Genomic DNA, 26,910 nt, shown 5'->3' on the forward strand with positions numbered 1-26,910 from the left:
TCACACAAAATTAATACATACTTTGACAAATCTCTCTCGACAGCGACAGAGATAATCGCAGCTTTTTAAGGTGGGGAGATTAAGCCCGGGTTTAAATGTAAATTATTCAGAATTGCTCTTGTTCAAACATCTGCTACTTTACATACAAAAAAAAAGTTTCGTATGTTTTTTCTCAATCAAAATAGGACATTTCATTTCTCAAAACACAACTGTTTAGACATATTCTTCAAAAAATATAAATATTAAAGGATAAGTTTAGTTAAACTATCTGTTTTTACATTTTAATAAGAGTTCTACCTTTCAATCTTATGTTCAGGCAAAATATAAGAATATGAAAATAATATTAGTTTAATAAATATGTATTAATTTTAGACAATCTGTGTTGCGTGGCGAAAAAACAAAATTTAAAGCTATAATTTCTGTTCTTATTTTCGCGTTGAAGATCTTTCTGAAGAACTGTTTACAACTGGTACACAAAGAATTAATATTTCAGTTGCTGAAATATTAATTGAAGCATGAATCGTCATTTGAGACATTATTATTTTTTTCCAAATGCTAATTATTTGCAAATATTTGAATAAAATTTCATTCAACTATATTTTCTCCAGGTGAAACAATTTTTGTCAGTAAGTCTAATTTAACCAGGAATAAAATATGGTACCTATGAAACATCCATTGATTAATTCGTTGATATACAGCTGTCCTCGAAATGCATGTCAAAAAAAAAGTCGGTAGTTGGTGACGATAAATAGAAGTTAAATATGTACATATTTTTTTCTAGTAAAAGTCATTTTGTTTTTGAGATATAAAGCATTGAAAATTTGCTTGAAATTTTCAGTATCTTTTTTCTTTTTTCTCAATACTTCAACTCAGTAGCGTACTGGAAATTTGAAGCAAATTTTTAATGTTTTATACCTCAAAAACGAAAAGACTTTTACTAGAAAAAAATTATCTTTAACTTCTATTCATCGTCACCAACTACTGATTTTTTGGACATGCATTTCGAGGACACCTGTATTTTTTTGAGCCAGCCTTTACTAAATCTTGTTTCAAAAATTCTAAAAAAAACTTGCAGAAAGCTATTTCTTGTGGTATTTAATATGGCTCATCCTGTACAATCGCAATCGAATCTAATTTAATCTTTTAGTCCTTGGGGTAAACCAGTGATCGATGTAAATTATAGATTAAAATAAAATTGTTTGGAAAGTCCCACTGGAATAACCGGCCTTGCTCTAATACCCGCTTTAAAGGTGATCCAAAGAGATGTGACCGGTGTGACCTAATTTGCATGAAACACGACAGAACGTAAATCTTTTAGAGACACCAAAAAGTTGCTCAGTAATAATTTAATGGAGATTTATGCCTGTAAGCTCTCAAAGGAGCAGAGAAAGTGTTAATTGTAAGCACTGTTCTATTAAAATTCTTTTGTAACAAATGTCCACTTTTCTTGTTGGGAAAGCTTTCTTAGTAATATTTGCTAAAGATTATTTTCTTAACAATATTTAAAATTAAAAAAAAGGTCTCGCAAAAACGATAGATACATAAAAATATCCACAAGCGAAGACAAAGTACATATTGAGATTTCGTTGAATTTGAAAGCCACATTGTCTAGTACAAAGCCTTTTAACTTGAAAATGGAATAATAATTAAAAATTTTTGTTTTGCAGGCTTGAAAGAATCATATGTACTTATTTAATTTTTTTAATGAAATTAGGTAGATACTTTTTAATTGTCCACCAACCGCAACAAAACTATTTCCTTCCTTCCATGATAATGTAAGGAATAATGAAAATAATGAAAATTATAGCTAACAAGGTCAATGTTTATTGGTGAGTTATAAATAATTATTATTGTTTCCTTTTTTGTGGGAATTCTATGATATGAGAACTTCCTATGAATTATTTGACCGGTACGTTTCTACAAATGCTCAAATTCGTGCTAATATAATTGTAAATGTAATAACAATTTATATAAGTACATTGAGATATCAAATATTAATTAATTTTCGTTTTCATGAGACTTGTGAAGTGCTCAAATTTTCTCTTAACTAGCATACTTCACGCTTAAGTGCGAATGTTAATGACTTCTGAAACGTTTTAATAAAATCACTAAGTACACTTTGTGAAATGTTACATAGTCTATCTATTTCGTTTAATCAATTTAAAATACTGTGCACACAGTAGCAAGTCCCTTACGACGCTGTGTATTATATCTATGTACTAACTTTTCAGCTGCTGGATCGATTTAAAATAAACGTGTAGAGCGAGAAATAAGGCTAATTATTCGTTAACTGAATATGCTCAACGTTCATAAAACTCCAAAGTAGGATAAAGTATATAAAAAAAATATACATATAACACAAATAGTAAATTGTTTATTTGAATAATTAGTTTAACCCTCGTCATCAAGATGGTATAAATTCATAAATAAGGTATTGTCCACAACATGAGACTAACTAGATACATATTTAATGAACAAATCGGATAATTCCTTTAATTACCTTTGATACCGGGCACCCGGGCAGTGTTGTATCCTGGTTTTGTTCAAGGTACTCTGACCGCTCATTGGTCAGCTAATGAGCGGGCCTCATTGGTCGGCCAATGAGCGGGTTCCGTTCCCGATAAATAGGTGGCGCCGGCCGAAATTTGTTCACTTTCGTTCACGATATAGACGTGTTCGTTTCGTTCTCTTCTCTCCTCTTCCTCTATTAAAAAGACTGGGGCTCCGTAAAAACAAGCTGGACAAAAAGACGATGCACTTCTTCGAGACAACTTGCAACTAGAAGCGGGACCTAACCGGCTCTTTCCAGAGTCACTCCGGCGTGAAAGAGGCATCGGTCAACAAATCTCGACACCGGCTCCGAAGATGGATTTCGACAGTTCGACCGCTCCAGAGCGCCGGTGGTAACACCTTTAATAATTTAATTTACCTTTCAAGTATACGGTGTGAACTGTGAACATAAAGTTTGGAACAAAATTCATAAAGCGTTATGTGATGTTTTTAAGAAAATTGCTTGGATAGGTCGATTTTATTTCGAAAAATGCTATCCTGTGACGTGCAATTTGTTTAAATAACGTAATCACCAATTTTTTAGGTAGACCTTCGTACTACCTAAACGAAATGAAAAAAAAGTACCTACCTTACTTACATAACATTTTTTTTGAGAAAATGACAAATTGTATTTCGAAAATGTTATGTATTTAATTTTTAATGTAAAAATTTTAACTGACCTCTAACAAAAACACAAACATTTAAGGTCAACAATAAAATTTAACAACCCCTACTTTTTTCTTCTCTTTTTGTTAGATCTTCCCACTACCTAAACGATAAATCAAAAAATTTGGTACCTTACATAACAATTTTTTTAAGAAAATGACAAATTTTGCTTCAAAAATTTAAATTAATTTTTGATGTAAAACTTTTTTCTATGGGGTTATTTAAAATCGAAGGTTTATTTTAACAGACCAAACAATTTAGATTTAGGGCAGACAATTCGCACTGAAATGGAACAAATCTGCCCTGACATTACTGAGCGTAGTGTACTAAAAAGGTTATATGCGTGTCGGTAAAGGCAGCCTTACACCAAGGCAACAATTGGCAACATGTAGCACGCAACATTTTTTGGTAATGACCGGCAACATTACTAAAAATGTTGCGTGCTACATGTTGTCAATTGCTGCCTTGGTGAAACGCCGCCTTGAGTGCCAAATCGTTGGCGGGGGGCAATTTCAATTTTGCGTTATTTGAAAAAATTGGTAATGACGTCATTGCGCAAAAACCAATGATGTTATATTAAACAAATTGCACGTCACAGGATAGCATTTTTCGAAATAAAATCGACCTGTTCGAGCGATTTTCTCAAAAACATCAGATAGGTAACGCTAAGTATTATGAATTTTGTTTCAAACTTTATCCTCACACTGTAGATAACCTTGTTTAACCACCAAATCTCAAAACTTTGTTTTTACAGTTCTTTGAAAAACATAATTTTTAGGAAAGAATGAATACTTAATAAACTAGGCCAAAATGAATAGGGAATTCCACAATTTTTCTTGGAAAGCAAAATAATTGCCTCAATCCTCCTACGTAATCTTAAACACTGGATAAATTTAAAATGTTACAGGTACTTGAAACGTTACATTTAATGTGTATATATTTATATTTCTAACACATTTCATTACAAATTTAAAACTGCATTTATAAAAAATTCAAAAATGCAAAAATTCCCTATTTATTTTTGCCCAGTTTAGGTGGTATTGTGTTATCTGGAATTTTATTTGCTCTATTTTCTTCGTATTAGGTATGCTTTGTAGTTTGTAAGTACAAATTCATGTGTGCCTTAAACTGGGCGATCGATTTGAAAATAATTTCACTCAGATCATGCTTTTGCAGCTGAGGTTTGCTCTAGATTTTGTAGAATCGAAGAACAATATTGGGACATAAATATTTTCACACCCGTAGATTGGCCTGAAAATATTTTATTCTCGGTTAAAGCGTTAAGACGTTAAGCTGTTTTATAAAAGGATCGTTTAACAGTTGTGAAATTTAATTTTCATTGTATTTTACCGTCGAAATGAAATACAAATTAAGATTGAAGTAATGTTGACAAAGGGTGTACCTACCTACCTACCTACTGAATTCATTTCAATCACTTAATAACGTGGGAAAGTTTTCTCAATAAGTACCAACCGATGCTTGTTTGCAAAGACAGTAACAGATGAATTAACTTGTCTGGATTACCACCTTTTAAGCGAAAGATCTTGTCACTAAACTGGAATATTCATGATGATTAATTACCTACCTAATTTTGGGGGACTTTGGAGGGTTTCGACCAAAGATACCTATCAAGCTCTGTCATTTTTCAAACAAATACCTGCTTCACGTTACATTCAAATCAGAATATTCAATTCTCAATCATATACTATAATTTAAAAAATAAGACTTGTTAGTCATGGTATAAATAAAAATAATGGAAGAAATTTTCTTGCTGAACACGATTTCACTTCTGCTTTTTTTTATTAATTTGCGATAGTTATATTATTGTGGACAAAACAATCTTATTTGTTTACTTCCTATTAAAAATTGAATAAAAACCAGAAGGGCATGATAATACAACCCCAAATAGGTATCTTCAGATTCATGAAATAAAAACAGGAAAAAAATGTAATTACAGCCAGAACAAAACAAAAAATGTCTCTTGTGGACTGTGGAGTGATGCATAATGGCATGCATAACTCTGATGAAAAACAGCCCATTATGATAAAAACAATTTGAGAATATTTTTCTTGAATTCAGCTTAACTTACTGAACCGCACCACGTGGTATTGCAACCAGTTCTGTCCTATTTTGCCAAATAAAAGAATGTTTTAAGTACAAATGTTTATTCAAGTTTAAATAAAAATAAAATTACATAATACTCAAATTACATCCTTTCTTTCTCCTTTTCATGTGTGCTTCAGCTATCTTAGCAAAACCTTCTTTTTGTAGTAACTTATAAGAGTTTGACAAAAATCGTGAAATAGTTGAATTAAGAGCATCAGTTCCATGAAATAACAACTCCCAGCCAAGTTTAATACCTGTACCAAAGTCACACTCATCTATTGCTATATTAGCATATGTTAAAACAGGTTGTAGCTCAGACAGACATTTTTCTTTTTGTTCAGGTGCTGCCTTATCTATCTTATTCAGAAGAGCCATCAATTCTTTATCAGATACTGTTAAATCACGATAGCCTAATTGGGTCCTACAAAACATAATAACAAATATAATTACTGACAAAAAAATATTAAAAAATTACTTTCTATTGTAAGGCACTACAAGTCCAATTTTGTTAAAAGTCTTTGCAACAACTTGCTTCTCTCTTTTTTTAATTTCCTCGCTGTGCAAAGACATGTTCAATTTTAGTTTGTCTGCTTGGGTTTTAAGTGATGAAAGAAACTTTCCTACTTGCATTTTCTTGAATGGATCTCCAGTTTTTTTCAGTTCCTCTAAATAAAAGCTGAGACAAGTATAACAAATCAAAACTGTCATTTTTCAACATACCTCACACTTGCAAAAATATTGTTACCCATTTTTGTAAAAACCCCATCTTTTGTCCCATGATTACTCACTAAAAATGGGGGAGACTCATTTGGTGAGTCATAAAAGTAGCCAACATGATATCCTGTTTTATCATCTCCCTTGAGAACTGTCAGCATTTCAGGAGGGTCATAATAATATCGCCAATGGAGTAAATATTCCTCAGAGGATTTTTTAGCATGTTTAAACTTGCCTGCAAGCACATCATATGGTCCTACCAGTGTTAAACCTACAGCTTTAAAAGCTTCAGTAGGATTATTCGGTTTTAACTCTGTACAAAAGGTCCAAAAATCATAAAAATCCTTTGGAAGATCTACTAAAAATCTAGATTTGATAAATTGTTTAGGATCAAAATTTGTGCCCCCAATATCTGCATTGGACACTTCTTTTTCTTCATCTTCAAAATCTTTATTTGATTGATCTGATACCTCAACAACACATTCTTTATTCTCTAATTTTTGTAAAGAACCTGTTACTTCTTCTGTCTTTGCTTCATAAATTGTATCTTCCTCAGACTTTCTATGTTCAGTTTCATCTTCTTCCTCAGACTCACTAGGAGACACACATTCTTTCTTGTTAAGTTTTTTTGGACTCATATTCTCATCACTGTCCTTTTCACTTATGGCTGCATTCGAATTTTTCAAATCTTCATCTTGTTCCTTCAAATCATCATTTAATTTGATCTTTTTTGAGGGTCCTGGCTTTGCATTATTATACTAGAAGCTACTGATAAATTTGATACAGTATTTTTTTATTATTTACCTTTCTCTTAGCCTGCGGAGGATGTTTGTATTTACTTAAATGCGCAGCATTTTTTTGGTAACATTTAACACCATACTTGCACGGTGTTCTGGAATCTTCTTCATATTTTTCACGTTCGGGGTCTGTTTCGGGCATAATTTTTTTTTTCCAGCAGAAACTATATACTATATTATACCGCCAAAACAATTAAGGTTAGAATTAGAAAGATGACAGATGACAGAACTGTTATTGCCTAAAATTGCCATGTGTGCCGTGCATGTGTTCGAATCTATTGCAACATGACAAGACTAACATTCCCCAAATTTACAAATTACCCCATGATAATTTTTTATTCCACGCATTTCGTCAAATATAAGTTTTTAAATACATATTTTCTTGATTAGGAAACATCATTTATCATGGTGATTATTTGGTTTTGGAATAAAAACGTAAAATTACCTTAAATTAATTTTAATTATTACAGCATTATATTTACGAAACAAAATTATTACAATAAATACGAATGGCAAACATACAGCAATACAATAATTAACCTGATGAACCAATCTTGAGTCCACTGAAATCCTTCTTCATCAAATGGCCAGTATAAAATGAATTAAAATCTAATCTGAAAAATCACCAACATTAACAACAGTCTTCAATATTGTAATTTTCTCACCAAATAAAGAAAAACAGGAATTGAGTCATCAAAAGGATAAGGAACATGGAATTTACATTAGTTAATTTTTTTGAGGCTAGTTTGGTAAAAATTTAGGTATCAGATGGAATTGAAAAAATTAAAATGATTTACCTGTATAACAAATTAAATAACCTATCATGTTCACTGCTGTCTCTATTAAGATCATTGATTTGATCCAGAAGGTTGATCAGAGCCACTGAAAATTGTACGTCAAATAATGCAATTTGATCTTTAAAACTAGGTACGGTCTCCATGGGACTCGGTGGTTTTTCTTGAAAAGCCTTTTCGTTCTAAAGTACAAAAAAATTAGTAAAAAACAATTTCATAATTAACGACGAATATGGTTGCTGATGACGACATCATGCTTAGAAATGTAATGGGTTTCTTGTTAGACGTGGATCATCGGATAATTTGTAAGACCCAACTTCTTTGCACTGAATATTAAGTAACTTGCAATTTGAATCAACATTTTTGATGATTATCAAACAATGCAAAAAAATCAGGTTTTAACACTTGAAAGCTGAATTCTTGACACACATTCAGTACTATTTTACTGCAAGCGAAAAATTGAGCTTTCACCGGTTTTGTTTACGCAAACTTTTCACCTGTCTTCCAGATTTGATCGTATCGTGGATTAAAAAAAAAATCAAATTGCTTCAAACGCCATCATCAAATATTGTAAAATTTAAAAAATCTGAAATATTCTGTCTACATATTAATTTCTTTAATCGCACGATACTTGGGACGTATTTCTTCACTTTTTTCTTTTTATCCTTGACGATACATTTTTTAAACGCAGACTAGTAACTGTTTAAGTGTTCGAAATGTGCTAAATGGTAGGTTCACATGCTGGAGTTACAGTATGGTACTACCACATACAAAGTAAATTGTAAAAGCTCAAGCTGGTGATACGTGTTTGTTTCAAATACCTGATTGAATGACTCATACAATGAGTTTGGCAATGAACCGAGTTCAGCTTCCACAAAGTATTGCTGCGTCCGCTATGAAAGAGCGAGTGAAAAAACAAAATGAACATTTACTCAACAAAAATTGAAGATAATCAAGTACATAAAGCGCTTATCTAAAGTGATGTGAATCAGTGTTTAAAAGCTGAATTGAACAAACTAACTGGTAGTTTGGTATAAGAAAAAAATTCTTATATAACTGAAAAAATTAAGTTTTTATTCACTGAAACAAATCGAAACAATTAAAAATCAGTTGAACTGCGAATATTGGAATTAAAAAAAATTGGAAGAACCATGACTGTAATGGTTCAATTGGCAGCGCTAGTTTAACTATTACTTTATTTGCCAATCATCCAGTTTCTTTATTAGAGCTTAATGACTCAAACATGTTTCTTTGACAACAGGAATATTTAAACCAGACTTGCCAACTGAATCATGGTGGTTATGGATTATACATTTTTTTTTTTTGATCACACGGCAGTATTCCAGGGACTTCATAACTTTTTTTTTTGAAAAAAAAAAATTATTAAAACGATTACATCTAAACGAAGCCACGCAGGCTATTATACTCGCATTTAATACGCTATTACATAGAATGTTTTTGTTCCTTCGTTTAAAAGATGCTATTTTTTGTTTCGTTAGCGTTCCAATTAAATAATACTTAAAACATAACTCAAATTCTTTATGGCTGGAATTATAGCTTATGCCTTATAAATATATTTAAAACTAAAAAAAGAGCCTACATTTTACAGCCAGCTAAAGCTCATTGCTTCTTACTAATGACAAGTGTTCCCATAAAAAAAGAATACCTTATTTCTTGTAACGAACTTACCTGCATAAATTGGCAAAACTCAACACAAATAGATAGAAGCTTTGTTACTGTGCGGAGAATCGGTGGTATTGTAAGCATACAGTCTTTCAAGCAGCTATCCAAGAAGTCACAATGACAAGCTAATATTTCGTCAACGTTATTCACCTATAAATTACCATCAAGTACACTATTTTTTACAAACGTATCTTTTACCTTTGCGATTCTTTGTAAGAAAAGACACCAGTGAGGCTCTATCACCTCGACCATCATGTGATACTCTAAGTTCTGAACACAATGCAACATCCTCTGACGCAGAGCAAACGCCGTTCTGTAATGTTGTGCGTCTTCAAAATGAAATTTCTTGGCGACCTTGTTACACTTCCAGACTTGACAGATCATTCTTTCCACGTATTTACAGTAGAACAAGTGTCTGAAAATCATCTGGTAGCAAGCCAAAGATTTTCTATTTAGAATCAGAGAGAGAGGCCAGTGGACTTCATAACTGAAAGCGAATGAATCGATAACGAGAAGCTTTTGACGGTCGTACGATGTTCGGAAATCTGAAAATTAACAGTGATAGTGATTTCGACGAAAATAATGGGGTGTCTGAAGCGAACGTGGGGAGCTTGAATACGTCTTTGATTGTTCTGACGGTCACCATAAAATAATAAAAACCCCTTTTGCCTTAATTAGAGATAATTTTAGAGAGTTCTGACCAATTTACAAGTCGAATGCATTCAAATGACCCCTGGAACAACCAAAACAGTTGAAATCAAGATAACTCAGCTCAGGTGAATATACAAAGGGTGTTCTAAAAAATCTCCAATAGACACTTCCCCACATTTGCTTGAGACAACCTTTCAAATAAGATTATACCTTGTTCCAAATTCGTCTGAATTGTGAGAATCTTTAGCATTTGGAACTGTAAATCATACGGCAACAGCTCAGTTCTTAAATCATCTTTGTATGGGTCACTTATGGCACTCGACAATCTCAAGGCCAAGTCCATTAATGACTCGATACGGCCCTGGATGACGTCTCCAACGTCCTTGCTTAATTCTTTTTCGCATAATGTTAAAAATGCCACGATAAAATCTCCCTGGTCCAGTAAAAAATAATGTTTGACGGATTTTAATCGTCCTAAGAGATCTTTTTCTTTTACAACTAGGTCTAATAATGTTTGACTGGCAAATTTGTAGGCGTTTTCTATGGCTTCGATGTAATGTTTTTCCTCGATTTTATATAAAATCGGCCGTATCTTATTTTTCACAGGTTTCCCTATTAATAAATTGTTTATTTGATAGGATTTTCTAATTCAGAAAACTCACCGCATTGTCTTATAACGTTTAAATATTTTCCCGCCTTCAAGATTATATCAGCTACAGATTCTAAAAACTTTGGTATTTTCTCCCTCTCTATTGAATACTTCTTATCCCAATAATCGGCAGAGTAATCTACAGGCATATCCTCTTTCTGGATAACTTCGTTGTCTTTTACCAAAAACTGCATAAAAGGTATATTTTTAAGTGTGCTTAAATCACAACAAAAAGTCACTAAAGTTACCAGATTTAGTTACTTACGTCAAAAAAGTACTAATTATTTTATTACACAAAGATGATTCACGAGTAATAATGAGCCCCACGGAATTGAAAATGCAAAAGCTGGATATGGACGCGGTACCTTCCAAATGTATTGTGGGTTGCATTTTCAATTCCGTCGGGCTCACTATTACTCGTGAATCACCTTGTACTTCCGGTGTTCATTAATTAAAAATAATAATATTCCAATATCAAGCCCAATATTTGAAAAATAAATTTCTCCACCAGAAAACTTCGTGGTTTTACCATAAATAATACCTCAATAAATTTTATAATAACAAGTACCTCACTGATTGGATCTGATATGATTCCTCTGTATATCCACATGCCTAACATCTTCATGTATGGAACACATGCAGCTTCCATCAGACCAACACACCTCTGTTGAGTCCTTTCATCACCAATTGATCCAATGATATGATCATGAAGTAAACTTAAAACCTTGCCACCTCTTGCATCAGACTAAGAAACACAATTAATAGAAAAACAATCAGAAAGGACAAAATGTAACAAAAACACCTTACTAATTGTGGATGCAATATTAGCTGTGATTCCCAAAGAGTGTAAACGCTTTTGCACATAAAACCACAATTTCTGTAAATTCAAATTATCACTTAGAAATTCATCTTGCAGTTGTGTTATATAAATCTATAACAATTGTATTAACTTCCAAGTGTGAAAAAAACAGTCATAATAAAATTACAATGTGCTCCTTTAATATTGAGTTCATTACTTCTGCTAGTGCATTGTTGACCTGGCCAAACTCAAACCTCATTTTTTCCTCAGTAAATCTCTGTATAATTGAATAGTGGCTAGCAATAGGCAAGATTTGTTTAACCAATTCTTGTAGTGGAAGAGGCACATTGTCATTAATTTTAAAAGTTCTAGGTCCATACAGGTCATTTAACTCTTCAGCTTCTATATAACAACCAGGAAGACCTATTAAAACATTTAAGAGATCTTCAATGAGTATATTTTCCTGAGAAACTGCAGGCACTGCAGCACAATAACTACTAAAACTTTGACATGAAAAATCCCATGACAAAGTAGGGCGTCTCTGAACCCATGATGTTACAGAGGGAGTACTAGCTCTAGGAAGTGTAGTAGACACATTCAAAATGCTGGTAGAGTAGGAGTCATTCTGGGATTTTTTTAATGCCTCCCTACGAAGTCGATTTCTTACTTGTGGCAAGTCATCTCTTGTGATTTCAGTTTTTTGCTCAGAAGCAGTATGTTGCTTAGCCATTTTATACAGTAAAGACTTAACACCACTATCTTGTGATATCTGATACAGTAGTTGGACATAAGGGCCTAAACAATCAACACTAAAATGTTAAACATTTGTAAGAAAATTATTACACAAAAATCTACTCTTACTTCTTTTGTTTGAGGTCCTCAAACTTTGACAAGAAAGGTTCAGAGTTTTTCAAATCTTCAGCGATGCGTTGCACGTAATTTTGAATTGCTACTTGTGACCCTGAACATTCTTTGCCAGTGCTGTTGTTTATACTTTTTTGCAAGTTTTCGACGAGTTTTTCCGGTGAATTTTTCCCGCTACAAAGCCTTATTTAAAAAAAGTCGGTCGGTTTTGTTGTTACGTTCTTACCCCAACGATTTTAAAAGTTCGGCAACCAAATGTTGAAGCTTAAACTCACTCATTATGTTTCAAATCTGATGATTGTTATCCTTAATTTGTCAGCCTTTACTATTTATTTAAATAACAACGGATTTACGCCCAACCAAACAACTTGTCAAACATTATTTATTGTATCATAACCTAAAATTTTTTAAATTTTTCCACTGAATTAAATTCAAATAGAGAGAGGCCCTCAATGTAGATTGAAATATCAAATCTTGCTATAATTTAGATTTATCTCGTATAAATTAAATTATTAATTTTTCTCATTGAAAGAAAGTTGCAATACTTCCACACTTTTATCTGAATATATTTAAAAATAAACATGTATCTCTCGTTTTAGTTAATTCTATTAGCTCACAAATTATGTCATATACTACGTCACGCACAGGACAACCATGCTGTTTCACATCTGTCATTTCAGTACCGATTCACATTATTAAACGAATGCGAATTCGTCAGTGTAGCATAATGGATATCAGTTTGTTAAAACGTGTAAACAGCAATCAGAACTGTTGCGTTTATGGATGTAGATCAGTTCGCAAGAACAACAGCCATTTAATGTATCATCAGTTTCCAAAATCGGAGGAACAAGTTTTTATTATTGATGAGTTCGGTAATTCTAAATTATCCAATCGGAAAAAATTATGGGAGGAAAAACTTCGATTAGGAAATAAATCGACAAAAAGTATGGCTGTATGTTCTCGCCATTTCAAAGAAGACGATTATACTTGCTCTGGTATGTGATAAAAATAATTATGTATTATAATTTTTTTGCGCATCTTTTTTGATGTCATCAGGATGGAGCAGTAGAAAGAGATTATCACCATCAGCAGTACCCAGTTTGAACCTTCCAGACAATCATAGTGATGTGTGGACTATGGATAAAAGAAGTAAACGTTTTCGTTCAGTGTTTAGGAGACAGTCAGCATCTTGGTTGCCCACAATCTCTGTCCATATTAATCAACTAAGTGAAAGTATATTCCCTGACATCGAAGCTGCCCAGACCTTGCTAACATTAAGCAAATCTAATGAAAATTGTCACAAAGCTACAAAAAAATGTGTGAATATTGGAGTACAAACAGACTTCTCAATTTTACATAGGAATGAAAATTTAGTCACTACACCAGAAGTAACTAGAATTTCTGATTTAATAGAGAATGAACAGGAATTAGCTTTAATAAGTGGAATAAATAGCTGCACGTTGTTTGACACTATTGTGTCGCTAGTTATAAGCGCAAATGAAAGCCCTATACACAGTTTATTATGTCCCCACAAACGGGTTCTGTTAACTTTAATGAAACTCAAATTAGATGTGGCATACTCTGATTTGGCAGCTCTATTTCATCTTTCATCAAGAACCTGTAAAACTATATTTTATAACACTGTTTCCGAACTGTCCATAATTTTGAAGAGAATAATACATTTGCCACCTTTAGATGAACTAAAAAATCGCCTTCCCGAATGTTTTCAGGAGTTCGATAAGGTGCGATTGGTGTTGGATACTGTAGAAATACTTGTACAAAGCAATCCGCAACATTGTTGCCAAACGAAGACATATTCCCGTCATAAAGGTACTACAACCGTTAAATTTATGACGGGAATTAGTCCAACAGGTGTAATAAATTTTGTTAGTCCGGCGTACGGTGGTCGTGTGTCGGATAAGATCATTTTTGAGCAGAGCAAATTAATTAAGAAGTTGGATATGTACAAAGATGAAATAATAACTGATAGAGGATTTTTGGTTAAGGAAATTTGTGATAATCATAACATACGTCTGATTCAGTCTTCTAGCAAGAAATATAATGTCAAAGAAGACAATTTGAAAATAGCGGAAGCTCGTTGCCATATTGAGAGAACCAGTCAGCGTGTCAGAGCTTTTAAAATGTTGTCAAATCGTTTACCATCTAATTTAATTCCTTTATCAGAAGATATTGTTACAGTGGTGTGTGGTATTGTGAATATGTCTAATCCGTATTTAATAAATGGTAATTTTTTTAAATTATTGTTTGATGATAATTTTGTAACGTTAAATAAAGATGTGTCAAGAGTACTTATACTAAAGCCTTAATGTCATAAAAATTGTAACTGTTTTGTTATTTCTAACTTTTAAAAAATTTAAAATGTTATTAAAGACATTAACCAAAGTTTAGTGTTTTTTTTTTCTGCAGGGCTATAAATGTTTCTAACGTCGTAGTTCGCGTAAAAATCCAACAAATTTTGGATGTGCCTCTGGCTTCGTAACATGAAACTAGTATTACAGATAAGTGGCGGTAGTTTTTCCCCCGGAAATCTGTTAAGTGTTATGTAAGAATACTTATAAAGTGGCACACCTAAAATTAATCGCCTACGATGTTATATTTATAATTATAATAATCCTGTAGTTATACCTATATCAACGTAAAAATTATTGAGAATCGAAAGCAAAATCGTAAGTTCTGTGGTTGACAACAACGCTGAATTGGCAAATAACAATGCTATAATAAAAAATTAAATAAAAAGCCAGAAAGTACAATCAGGATAAAATCATATTTTCTTAAGCATTATGTTCAATTATTATACCTACTACATATAACATAAGAAAACCAATATAACAAAAAAATTAGAATTTCTTAATATTTTAAGAAGATAAGTAACTAAAACAATACATTTTACTTTATAACTTAACTGTATAATAGCTAAAAGTTGACTCAAATTGCAAAAAACCACTTTGCATTTGCATGGCATTAGTCATTTGAAATTATATGGAAAATATTCAATCCAAACTATAACTTTCTGGTCCCTTTGTGCCTTTATTTGGTTCAAAAATATGAAAAAAATGCTGTTGCAAATGGCAAGTGGTTTTTTTGCAACTTGAGTCAACTATAAATAGTTATTTATGCAACAAGTGAGTCAAGTAATACTTTTTTTTACGAGAATTTGCCGCTCGAGCGAAGTGAGTGTGCAAATCCGCCGAGTAAAAAAAAAGACACTTTACTAACGAGTTGCATACAAAAAATTTTTAGCGCCCGTAAGTTTAGATAACAATTTTTACTACATTCACAAAATTTGAAAATTTTCTCCTGTGTGAACCCATGGACCTTTAAAACGCTCGTTTTATTCGCCTTTTTAATTGGCCCACTCATGCCAAAAAAATCCCAATTTACATACGAACTCGTTAAAAAAACTACTACATAATTATGAATGAAAAATTTTATAATTGCGTTAAAAAATGACACGCTACGGCACTTTTTTTAACGCAAAATGCGTGCAAATGAACCGCTATGACACTTTTTTTAACGCTTCTGGACCGATTCAAAAATCACGTATTTTATGAACGCAAACGAATGAAAAAAATTGCACTTTTTTTGACGGACGTTAAAAAAATAGATGTTCATAAATAAACGCCTAGTTTTTGAAAATACTGCTGAAAAAATATAAACAATGACAAGGACTATTTCTATGACTAGGACGTAAACATGGAGATAAATTAATAATGCCTGAATGTCGTAACACCGGGCGTATAATGGGTCAGAACATGAAAATAATATAATAATAATAATAATACAGTTAATTATTACACTACAACCTGAAAGCATTAATTAGCCTATCATTCGATCAAAAAAGTTAAGCAATGCTAAGCGAGGTTAATATTTGGATGGGTGGCCCCCGAAGAAACTGCGTCATTATATTTATTAGTTTTTCATTGTTTGGAAAAAAAATGATAAGTGGCAACTAGCTATAAAGCACTAATTGTCATTTGTAGACGCTGAAGTCATCTGCATAAATTGGTCCAGTTTCATCTTCAAATTCTGAATTTCGTTGTATAATTCTTCAACATTAATAGTAGTGGCAGCAGCAGTGGTAGTAGAAGTAGTAGATCGTGTAATCATTTCAACAAGGGAACAAATTCTTTTAAGAGTTGTTTTATCAACATACGTATCTGAACACTTCTTGATGCAGGTGGAAAGAAATGACCTTGTATGACATGTCGAATTATCATCATAATATATTTTACCATGATCGTTAGGTAATACAGTTAATCGATAATTTCCCGCAGATGTAAAAAGCCATATTTTCTTAGATAATGATTTGAACAATTTTTTCTTAAAAATGTTCACGAATGATGGCAGCTTATTATCAACGAGCATACTTTCAATATAATACATGTGTTGAACTCTGCTAGTGTGTGCCACAAGCTCGGCGTCACTTCTAATCGTTTGCGTATCACCCACAGCTAGGCCGTTTAACAGATTAAATAAAACAATAGTTATCATGAAAACAAATAATAAGAAAATCAATCTGCTGGCAATATTGTAGGTATCAAATTTGATGGAATCTGCATCAAGTTCACCTGTTAACATGATTATAGTTTGGAAAATAGATTTAAGGGGATTGTCAAATGAATCGTCATGAAAGAGAATATAAAAACTAAGAGCAAATGCTATGAGTAATAGAAAATACCAAAGTAATAATTTGAAGAAGTTAGCTGAAACGGTTTTTAACATTACAGCGTATGTTGAGAGTTTGGGGTGCTGTTCACTCATCAAGACTAATTCAAGAGCTACTAAAAGAATTGCCACGGATGCCAACTGCTTCTCAATAGATGGAGAGTTCACATATAATATCATAATAGTAATTATAATTAACAAAATTTCAATGTAATTTGCAAAATTTTGGAAATACTTCATTGGTGATATAGTGATTTGAAAAAGTTCTCGTAGCACTAAAATCCACAATGTTACATTGAGAATATACCAAAATGAATTACCAAGTGCTGTACAAAAATCTGAGGAAGTTTCTGCATCAAAATTGACATAGCAAGTAAAAATATAAATGATCAAAGATACAACAAACAATATATAAAATAATAGATTAGTGTAAAACAATAACCGGATTTTATGCCACTTCATTAATAAAAAGCTGACTATGACAGGATGTTTAAGTAAACGCTTTAATTCCGGAGATTGGCTCATGTAAGCAAACATTTCAGTTTCAGCTGTTACTTCATTGCAAAGATAATTTCCACTTTCAGGATTAGATTTGCTTTGATTTTTGCTCATGGGAATCAAAGTGTTATAATTAAAAGTTACCTTAAAATCGTCATAATTCTTTTCCTTAGAATTAAACTTAATACATTCGTTGAGATGTTTTTCCAGTAATTCTGGTTTTATATCTTCTATAGGCATTATTCCAAAGTCGTTTTTAGAAGCTAAAGAAGCTCCCAGTTTTAGCAGTTGTTGAGTAGTTTCTTCGTCAGCGTAACGTAATGCATAATGAAGAGGAGTATTTTTCATGGTGTCTTCTCCGTTAACATCTACGATGATTTTTCTATTCGATTCTAGTTCCTCCGGCAGCATTAGTTTCTTTAGGAGCATCTTGCAACACTTTTCGTGGTTGATATTGGGGAATTTTGTCGCGTCTGATTGTTTTATAATATAACATAAAACACTTGATGGGATTTCCACATTAGGGGCATCCAGCAACATTCGAAAAATTTCATAGTAACCGCGTTCGGCAACCAATTCGATAGGTCTTTTTTCGTTATTTTTGACGGTTAAATTGACGTTGACACGCTTATTGAGAAGGTATCTAACAACTTCACTTAAACCGTTTTCACAACCGTATTGTAGAATCGTCGAAGTTCCGTCGTCCAAATTAATAGAATGCCTTAGAGGTGAAGTATCGAAGTAATCGATAAATTCTTGTTGTTTTGATAATTTCAATAAAGAAAAGAGTTTTTCTTTAGGAGCTTCATGCAAGATCTTTTCAGGTAATGGTCTACTGTAAAGGTCTTTCTTTTTTATGAGGTCTCTTGCACTTTGATTTCGAAGTTGGTGAGTATCCAAATCTACATGATCTACACTCTCTTCTAAGATGGTTTTGATTGCATTTTTGTAGCCATTTTTAGCAGCCCAAAAGATGGCCGACAGATGTTTACGGTCACTCTGATTAACATTAGCTCCATTTTTTAATAACAACCTGATATTTTCACAAAAAATTTCGTCGTTTACCTCAATTCTCAGACATTTGACAAGGGAAAGTAAGGGTGTGTTTCCGTCAACTGTATCATTGATTTGTCCAGGTTTGAGATGCTTTATTACAGTTTTAAGAATGTCACTTTCAGGGTTTTGGGCGGCTAAGTGTACAGGTTTGTTTTCAGCATCTCCTTCGAGGTCGGCTCCCAATTCTATTAAAATCTCGATTGTTGATGGCTGAATTCCCTCTTCTGAACAAGCTGTAGATAGAATTGTTTTACCAGTATAAGGATGCTTATCGGATAGCAGTGCTTTATTATCCTTAATTAAATTTTCTATCGTTTCTAAGTCGTTTTTCTTGACACTTTCCAAAAGAAGTTCCGTCGGTGTGAGGTTGTTGTCGCTTGTTTGTGTTTTATTTGTCGCACTCATTTTTTATCTAGGATAGACATAAATATTACTTATGCAAACTAGAGGTCGGTTGATCGAAAATTGTAGCTAATAATAACATAAAACTAAAACCAAAGAGTGAGACTGAAGAATTGTCATATTAAATTAAATATAATCTCGCGGCAAAATTCAGAATACAAAAAAAAATTCAAATAATTACACAATAAGACAGCTCATGAAGTTCCAAATGTAGAAACTTACCCGTATAGTTTAATTATAATTAGTCAAATACCGACATATAAGTTATTAAGTTTTAATCAATCACCAGCACGGGAAATACACATTTAAATTACATACATATCTGGACAGTTTTGTTCTTGGGTTAATAAAGCTAAAGCTATTATAACTCTAAAATGGTTTAAAAAAACCAGCGATAATGATGAAGTAAATAATTGAAGATTAGATTAGGATTAGATATTGCTAATTTATAATACATAGGTACTCATGTTTTATCTACAATAATAAATACTATAAATTTTATTTTAAAATATAATATGTAGTACATTATATTGAGTAATTCAAAATGATTGTGGAGAAGTAGGTACAACTATGTACGAAAATTTATGTAATATTATCAGCTATAATATACTCGTAACTAGTGGTATGATTATTATCGATGATATTATGAGTGAAATTGAGCTGAAGATTTCACGAGTCCGAAGGACGAGTGAAATGTCCTGCTTCAATTTCACAAATTTAATATCATCGATGATTAATCATACCACGTGTTATATTCGATGAGACAATTATAATTAATGAAATACAAATAATGAATGAAATACAAAATTATTCATTTATTTGTCAAACTGACAAATTTATTTCAATCAAAAATCGTAACGGTGAAAGTAAATAAGATAATAATTTGTTTGTTTTTTATTATCGCTGTGATAGCCATGCAACTAAGGACTTTACGCGTTTTCAATGTTTTCATTGGATCATTCATGATCACGTGATACATGAATTATATTGTCTGTTTCAAAATCAAAAATCCACCACCTGTTGAATTATGTTGGCAGAAAAAAAGAAATCCCTAGAAAATAGTTATTTTTATATTAAGTGCGTGAAGAGAGTGTTTTTTGTGCATGAAAAGGTCTTTTACGCCGAGACGAAGGTCGAGGCAGTATAAGCCTTTGAATGCACAAAAACATCTTCACGCACGAAATATAAACAATATTTTTTCTATAATTGATTCAAAAAATTGAAATTAAAAATTCAAATTTTTGAAGGAACTCTGAAGTTTCAATGCAGTGACCATGTTGCTAGGTAACTAATAAAAAACAGTGCGTGAAGTGAAAGACAGAAATAGTCGTGTGCGTGAAATCGCATTTCACACACTGTTTTGTATGGTTTCTATGGTTTCGATCTTACTAACAATGCAAAAAAAATACACGTAAAAAAATGACCCACTTCATGCACGGATAACTATGCGTGAATTTCAATTTTTTGAATCAATAATAGAAAAAGTTTATTTTTTTTGGGTTGGCTCAACCTCCCGCCAAAATTTGACATTGAACTGTTGAGTTTATTTACGAAACACAAAATAATCATTATGTAGAAAAAGGTTTTAGCTACCATATCATACTTTTTGAGTGAAATAATAATATGAGAATAAAAAACACGATGAACTACGACCAAAACGACTGTCCAACAGTTTTCTTTCATAACCCCACTTTTTTCTGACGTTTGCAGACACACTAAAAACAAAAATTGGCGACGTTGTCGGTTGTACTTTCGAGGTAGAATGCAGTGTTGGTGGATTTTTGATTTTGAAACAGATTATAGCAACTGTGCAGGTGGGGTATTGTTACCATTTGTATGACATTTCATATGGGTACATTTGATTTTTTTGTCAAAGAAATGTCAACTCTATCCTACTCACATACATTTTCGTACATAGTTGCCATACTTTTTCCACAGTCATTTTGAATATGAAAGGCACTTTTTGGCCGAGGTGCACATTATATTTTTTACGCGACCGCATGAACTACAAAGCAAAAGGCATCATTGGAAAAATTACAAATTTATTTTGTATCTACTTTTTTGCCACGGTTTTGCCACGCCACTGAAATATTTTGTCCGCTCATGTCATATCGCAGCCAGGATCTCAACCAGGCCTTGCTCTACCTGATTGCAGTTTGGATTAACTCCCAAAATATTGTGAATCAAATTAAATTATACTAGTTTCAATTTGGTTGTAGGTCGTAAAATTTTATTGGATATTTATGAGCGATTAACGGGCACAATGGTTGGGTTTGAAAAGGTTGGGGAGCGGCGCGTGCCGTTTGCCGTACAATGCAAATATACCAAATGTACAATACAACCCTGCTTAAAATATTACCTGCTAGTGGTAAACTAGGATTTATAAGCCCCGCAAGATCTTTAACTTAAAGTACCATAAAATTTTACGACCTACAACCAAATTGAAACTACAGTACATCAGTCAGTCTTAATTTTCGATGCTAATAACGATTTGAATGTGGCGACTTGGGAACTCTGCTAAATACACTAACAGTCCGTGGTAGTTGCTGAAACTAACAACTGGATAATTTGATCTTGTTTCTTCTTCAAGTTATCAAATTCCAAGTATATTTTTTCAACGGTGTTAAGAGTAGGCCCCTTTTCTAATTCTCTTCTACTTTTAACAATACCATTAATCCTTTTAACAGTTTCTTTATCAAGATACGATACGTATCCGAACAAAATCACAGTTGAATTGTATTCATAATATATTTTACCGTGATTGTTAGGTAATTCGATAAACTATTTCGCGTTTTGGCATAATCAAAACAAGAAGCATTAGTACAGGACGTACATACAGGTTGACCCACCTAAGACTTTCAGGTCTTACACCTCTATTATTTATGGCCCGATTTTTGTAAAACTCGGAAGATAGGTATTGTTACAATTTAATTTTTCTGCGAATTAAATCGTCGAGAATGTTCTCGAATGATCGAGAAACGTGCGAGCGACCGGAGGCGATTTCCGTATCCGCCTAAAAGGACTCACGTGAGAGGGGCGAAAATTATAAAACGGGGGAACCAGTATCCACCGAGGACCGAGTACAGTGGCCAAGCGCCTAGCACGCCACTTTGCATTCGGGAGGTTCCTGGTTCTAACCCCGGTGCCGCCTGCCTTGGTGTGGGTTTTTTTCAGAGGTTTCTCCACACCATCGTGGTATGTCTCATATCACAGATAAGGCGAATGCTGGGTCAGTATCAACCTCTCAGTACCTACCACCTTCATTCCGCACCCATCGTCACCGTGTACCTATCCCGAATCTTCCAGTCAGTGTGGCTGAAAACGCTCTGGAAAGCCGCAGCACCCCGCCCTCTTCGGGGGGAATGAAAGATGTATCCTTTCCTTTTTTCCACCGAGGTCCTTTTGCATCCAATTGTCTGGGGGTTCGTCAGGTCTTTTTCCGGTTGAATAGTCGCGGGTTGTTCGTCAGGTCTGTGTAGAAGTGCTTTTGGGAGATGAAAGGAGCGAGTGGCTGAGCGGCGAGAAAAGGGTGTTTAGACGTCGAGCATCCGAAGAGGAAGAAGAGGACGAGAGAGTCCGGAGAATCCGATCCCAGACGCCGAAGGGCGGATTTGCGGGTCCCCGACGGAAGGTTCCGGAAGGACCGAACGCCAGGGAGTAGAGTTGAATTCCACGCCCGGATTTCGTCGTCCACCGCCATCCCACGGAAGTCCCCAGGAACCATCCGAGGCTCCTGAGAAGACGACGGCCCCAGACGGTCGAGACCAGGACGAGGGTGACAGATTAAAAGACATTTATTTGCGGGAAAGCGGGCGACTTGCCGCCCTTTTCCTTTTATATTATTTTCGCTAGTGCTAGTCAGGATTTTTTTGCATTTTCCTTATTATAAACGGGACTGGGTTATCGACTCGTCGGCGACCTCGCCGGGCAGATAACAAAATTTTTTCGTTCGTTTTTTTGATTGTCATATCTCTCGTATCCTCGTGATTAAGTTCTATGTAGTTTCCTTTAGAAATCTTTCCTTTTGGCGGTGAAGCCCGCGGTAACCGTCCCACGCATCGTAGACGGTGTAAAAGGAGTGCCACCAAGGACGAGACTCGGGCTTCCTCGTTTCCCTTAAAGACTTTTTTTTAGAAACAAAACTTTCCGTTAGTCCTTTTTTAATTTTAGAGCGGCGAGGACACAAGTAGCTCCTGAGATCGTTTTAAGTGATTTTCATTTAATTAGTATGTGTTGTACACTTAGGGCTTACGTGAATAAACCCCCTTAGTTGAACTATAAAAAAAAAAAATAACGTAACAGTATTCTTGTGAATGAAGAATAAATTACTTCTAATAAAATGCCTGATTAATAAAAACTGTAATTCTAAAACATTTTCCTTTATTTGAATATACACAAAACTAGTGTCTGATTGTTACTCGTTTGAAAAGGTGTGTCTACACAAAAAAATTAATCAAATCAACAATTTCTACTTTAAGAAAACATCAATTATTTTGTTAAAAATGTGCTAAAATTTTTGAGATATTCAAGTCAAGTTGTTTTGTAACAATTGAACAATTCTGTGAAAAATTAAAAAAATTGACACGGTTTCTTCCTTTTTTTCTCGTAGACTACCTTCAGGGAACGAATTTTTGCGGAAGTCATTGTTTATTGTTGTTCTACAGTTTAGTATAAATCTTAAACAATTTATTTCACAAATAAAGGGCGTTAAAATGGCGTTTTTAAGACTGAAGGTATTTGAGTAACGCGAGATTAATCTCCAACCTTTAATAGTATATTAAAAGACAAGTTTCATAAGACCAGTCTTGAAGCACGAATTCAAGATTAGAAAACGAGTGGCGTAGCCACGGGTTATTTTAAAGAATGAATGCTTCAAGGTCTTATGAAACGAGTTTTTTATACTATTTTTTGTAATTTGCCCTTTTTAAGCCGTTTTTAAACAAAAGTGTTATGTGGCAGTTGGTAAGGTCTTAATTTTGAAAGTGAAAATTTGATCAAGTCTTCAAAGTCGCCTTTTGTTTTATCCAAATTCTGTGACAAAACACGAATATGGAATCCTTAATTTGTCAGCCTTTATTATTTATTTAAATAACAACGGATTTACGCCCAACCAAACAACTTGTCAAACATTATTTATTGTATCATAACCTAAAATTTTTAAAATTTTTCCACTGAATTAAATTGAAATAGAGAGAGGCCTTCAATGTAGATTGAAATATCAAATCTTGCTATAATTTAGATTTATCTCGTACAATAGTTCCACACTTTCAAGGTTGTTGTTGTTGACAATTTAAGTGATTTAACCTAAAAAACAAATCTTCGATTTCGGCAATATTTACAGACGTTTATTGGAATTGTAAGCAATAATTATCCCAGAATAAGTTGTAAAATGGGTTTTACCATTAAAGAGAAGGCATTTTTATTAGATTATTTTCGAAAGAGGGTGAAACAAGAAAGTGAAGACTGGCCTTACTTTGTACCCCCTTACACTGAAGAATTTCAAGCCAAATGTCTGAACCTGATGGTATTGGTTATTAACAAGTTTATCAATGTCTTAAAATTATAATGCCTAATTTTAGTGAATCATAATCCATCATTAAGAAGAAGTCAGGTCAGTCCTTAGTTCAAATTTTAGAAATGGTGCAAAATGTTCGACAAATTATCAAGGAACATCCCTCAACTTCCATAAGGCGTTTAAGACTGCAAATTAAATTGAGTTAATGCACTTATTGCAAAAATTTTGAAGGAGGCTATTAATTTGTTTCCCTTGTGTGTTGCAAGAAATAAAACCCACACATTACCTTAAAGAAATTTTCACCATAAATGAATTTTGGCAGTCCATTTCACCTGACAGCTTCTTAAGTGTTTTTGGAAAATATGAGAGGCGAGTTTGACTCTTTCTGGACCACAATGGAGAACATTTGGAGCAGTTTTTGTGAAAACTTATTTTTTGACCTTGGAATAATTTAAATGTTTTAATTAAACTGCTAGAAAAGATACGAGTAAGTTCTCAATTAACCAAAAATGTGAGAATAATAACTTTAGCACTTTTGTTACAGAAAACAACAAAACAAAGAATTCTGAAAAATAATTACTTTTAAAATTTTGTAACCAAAGATTACGTGCCTTATGAAGGAATTTTATGTAACTGTGTGTTTTTTCCTTAATCAGTAATAAATAATAATTAATAATAACTTCCTTTTAAATCCATTATTCATGAATTACAAACAATTTATAAAGGCAATTAATAATAGATTTTTGAGAGGTAGGCAACCAACAAAACGAGTGCACAGCAATTATATAAAAGTGTCTGATTAGTATACGACGTACGTTTCGATAAAATAAAAGATGAGGTAGCACTCTTGATTTGGTTTCTTGTTGATCACTCTGTATATTCCCTGACATGGAAGCTGCCCAGACTGCGGCCATATTTTGATAGGCAACCCTGCAGAAACATATTTCTCTATTCATAATTATCTATAAACATTTTGTTTTGATTAAAAAACAGATGAACGTAGAAATCATGCACATCTTACTATCAGATGTGATCAAATTTAAGAGCATTATCTCTGCAGAGTGCAGTGCAACTGCACTGTCAACTTAATCCTCCCCCTGCCCTCACGTTTACCTGCGTCGTACTTTTTGGCCCAACTGACATACGTTCCTGTTTTCAAGTATAAAATTAAAAAAAACTTGAAGTTTTTTACGTCCCATGTTGAGACAATAAATTTGAGAATTGTTTTTAAATCATTCTGAATAAATTGCAAAACTTTCATTTCAAAAATTTGTAAATTCGAAATTATTAAAAGATACACGAAATCCTTTAAAATTTAGGAACTTTCAAAGATTGTATAAATTATTCCAATTAAGGTTTCGACTAGCTTCAGCAACTGGTCATTTTTTATTGTAATGACAATTTAATGTGAATAAAATTGTTCTTCTGGGGGTTTATACTCGTATGATTATTATTATTTTAAGTGTTAAAAAATAAGAGACAAACTTGAATTACAAATTCCTTCAATGTAATTTCCTTCTATACAGACCATACGGAAAATGATAACTTAATCAACAGTTAACGATCACTGATAATATTTATCAGTATTATTTCTATATGTCTGTTTTTTTTTTTTTGTTCAAGGAGATAATAGTATATTATACACCAAGGTGAAGAAGTTCATGATTATAGCCAGAGCGCCAAGATTAGAGTCCGAGGCGCGCCGAGGGTTGTAAGGCGCGAAGGCTATAAGGGACTTCTCCACCGTGGTTTATATACTATTTTTTTCACTACTAGATACGTTAAAACCCTTTCTGATAATAATTATTAATCAAATTATTTTGTCGGATGCGACGGGTCCGAGTTGTCACTTCTTGACAGTTGGTATGAAAATCGTCTACGTTAACCAATGAAATAGACGACAATCTTTCGTTGCTAGGTGACGGTTGTTCCATTATTCACCACTGGTTAATAATGAAAAATTATTTACCTGTCACTGGGCCAACGTAGAAAAACGAAACTTCTCAGTGTTCTATGACAACCGATAACGCTAGACTTTATTACTAGTAGTGAAAAAACTATTTTTTTCCTAACCCAGGGTTAATAAGAACAGCCGTCACCTAGCAACGAAAGATTGTCGCTTATTTCATTGATTAACGTAGACGATTTTGATAGCAACCATTTAGAAATGACAACTCGGATCAGTCGCATTCGACAAAATAATTTTTTTAATAATTATTATCAGAAAGGGTTTTAACGTATCTGGTAGTGAAAAAAGTAGTATACAAGGTGATTTACGAGGAATAATGAGCCCGATGGAATAGAAAATGCAACCCACAATACATTGGCACAAAAAGCCGGACATCGAAGCGGTAAATGTCCGGGTTTTTCTCCTGATGAATTGCGGGTTGCATTTTCTATTCCATCGGGCTCATTATTCCTCGTAAATCACCCTGTATAAACCACGGTAGAGAAGTCCCTTATAGCCTTCGCGTTTTACA

The 26,910-nt window shown here is 33.3% G+C and overlaps 4 protein-coding genes and 2 long non-coding RNA genes across 10 annotated transcripts; 3 read left to right on the forward strand and 3 right to left on the reverse strand.

Moving 5' to 3' along the window:
* Positions 1-5,364: 5,364 nt before the first annotated feature.
* On the reverse strand, positions 5,365-7,022 carry Hpf1 (Histone PARylation factor 1). Of its 3 annotated transcripts, none has more exons than XM_069050129.1 (4): positions 6,841-7,022; positions 6,043-6,737; positions 5,798-5,998; positions 5,365-5,743 (listed from the first exon to the last, which is right to left on the reverse strand). In XM_069050129.1, exons 1-4 carry the CDS (start codon positions 6,973-6,975, stop codon positions 5,407-5,409), a joined length of 1,368 nt encoding a protein of 455 aa, XP_068906230.1. In that variant the 5' UTR covers positions 6,976-7,022; the 3' UTR covers positions 5,365-5,406. The 3 variants fall into 3 exon arrangements, with proteins under 3 accessions (XP_068906230.1, XP_068906229.1, XP_068906228.1); XM_069050128.1 differs by having other exon boundaries at positions 6,043-6,779; XM_069050127.1 differs by having other exon boundaries at positions 6,043-6,794.
* Positions 7,023-7,110: 88 nt separating this feature from the next.
* Positions 7,111-7,661, forward strand: LOC138132574 (uncharacterized). Its single transcript, XR_011160110.1, has 2 exons — positions 7,111-7,241; positions 7,304-7,661. It is a non-coding gene; the product is annotated as an uncharacterized lncRNA (long non-coding RNA).
* On the reverse strand, positions 7,275-12,641 carry LOC138132570 (gamma-tubulin complex component 2-like). 3 transcript variants are annotated; one of them, XR_011160109.1, is made up of 13 exons: positions 12,500-12,641; positions 12,271-12,447; positions 11,597-12,218; positions 11,413-11,541; positions 11,179-11,355; positions 10,624-10,798; positions 10,172-10,573; positions 9,509-9,855; positions 9,317-9,460; positions 8,449-8,520; positions 7,631-7,809; positions 7,499-7,574; positions 7,275-7,447 (listed from the first exon to the last, which is right to left on the reverse strand). XR_011160109.1 is itself a non-coding variant. In XM_069050124.1 (12 exons), the coding sequence occupies exons 1-12, from the start codon at positions 12,550-12,552 to the stop codon at positions 7,369-7,371; spliced, it is 2,556 nt and encodes an 851-aa protein (XP_068906225.1). In that variant the 5' UTR covers positions 12,553-12,641; the 3' UTR covers positions 7,275-7,368. The 3 variants fall into 3 exon arrangements, 2 of the variants coding, with proteins under 2 accessions (XP_068906225.1, XP_068906226.1); XM_069050124.1 differs by lacking the exon at positions 7,499-7,574; XM_069050125.1 differs by lacking the exons at positions 7,499-7,574; positions 8,449-8,520.
* Positions 12,642-12,895: 254 nt separating this feature from the next.
* Positions 12,896-14,667, forward strand: LOC138132572 (uncharacterized). Its single transcript, XM_069050126.1, has 2 exons — positions 12,896-13,268; positions 13,330-14,667. The coding sequence occupies exons 1-2, from the start codon at positions 12,896-12,898 to the stop codon at positions 14,598-14,600; spliced, it is 1,644 nt and encodes a 547-aa protein (XP_068906227.1). The 3' UTR covers positions 14,601-14,667.
* Positions 14,668-14,775: 108 nt separating this feature from the next.
* LOC138132569 (transient receptor potential cation channel protein painless-like) lies at positions 14,776-19,322 on the reverse strand. Its single transcript, XM_069050123.1, has 2 exons — positions 19,138-19,322; positions 14,776-18,925 (listed from the first exon to the last, which is right to left on the reverse strand). The coding sequence occupies exon 2, from the start codon at positions 18,916-18,918 to the stop codon at positions 16,258-16,260; it is 2,661 nt and encodes an 886-aa protein (XP_068906224.1). The 5' UTR covers positions 18,919-18,925; positions 19,138-19,322; the 3' UTR covers positions 14,776-16,257.
* Positions 19,323-24,188: 4,866 nt separating this feature from the next.
* LOC138133953 (uncharacterized) lies at positions 24,189-25,109 on the forward strand. Its single transcript, XR_011160589.1, has 3 exons — positions 24,189-24,439; positions 24,495-24,917; positions 24,975-25,109. It is a non-coding gene; the product is annotated as an uncharacterized lncRNA (long non-coding RNA).
* Positions 25,110-26,910: the final 1,801 nt, after the last annotated feature.

The sequence above is a fragment of the Tenebrio molitor genome, chromosome 6, assembly GCF_963966145.1.
Source record: "Tenebrio molitor chromosome 6, icTenMoli1.1, whole genome shotgun sequence".
Taxonomy (NCBI): Eukaryota; Metazoa; Arthropoda; class Insecta; order Coleoptera; family Tenebrionidae; genus Tenebrio; species Tenebrio molitor.

Excerpts from the sequence above, each read along its gene's own strand:
- LOC138132570 (XM_069050124.1), bottom strand. The coding sequence starts at position 12,552 with ATGAGTGAGTTTAAGCTTCAACATTTGGTTGCCGAACTTTTAAAATCG. Across the intron at positions 9,856-10,171 it reads TCAGACGAATTTGGAACAAG|ATTTCCGAACATCGTACGAC; the intron begins GTATAATCTTAT and ends GTTAATTTTCAG. Across the intron at positions 9,461-9,508 it reads TCTTACAAAGAATCGCAAAG|GTGAATAACGTTGACGAAAT; the intron begins GTAAAAGATACG and ends GGTAATTTATAG.
- Hpf1 (XM_069050127.1), bottom strand. The coding sequence starts at position 6,975 with ATGCCCGAAACAGACCCCGAACGTGAAAAATATGAAGAAGATTCCAGA. Across the intron at positions 6,795-6,840 it reads CTCCGCAGGCTAAGAGAAAG|TATAATAATGCAAAGCCAGG; the intron begins GTAAATAATAAA and ends AGTAGCTTCTAG. Across the intron at positions 5,744-5,797 it reads GTAGTGCCTTACAATAGAAA|GACCCAATTAGGCTATCGTG; the intron begins GTAATTTTTTAA and ends TATGTTTTGTAG.
- LOC138132572 (XM_069050126.1), top strand. The coding sequence starts at position 12,896 with ATGTCATATACTACGTCACGCACAGGACAACCATGCTGTTTCACATCT. Across the intron at positions 13,269-13,329 it reads AGACGATTATACTTGCTCTG|GATGGAGCAGTAGAAAGAGA; the intron begins GTATGTGATAAA and ends TGATGTCATCAG.
- LOC138132569 (XM_069050123.1), bottom strand. The coding sequence starts at position 18,918 with ATGAGTGCGACAAATAAAACACAAACAAGCGACAACAACCTCACACCG.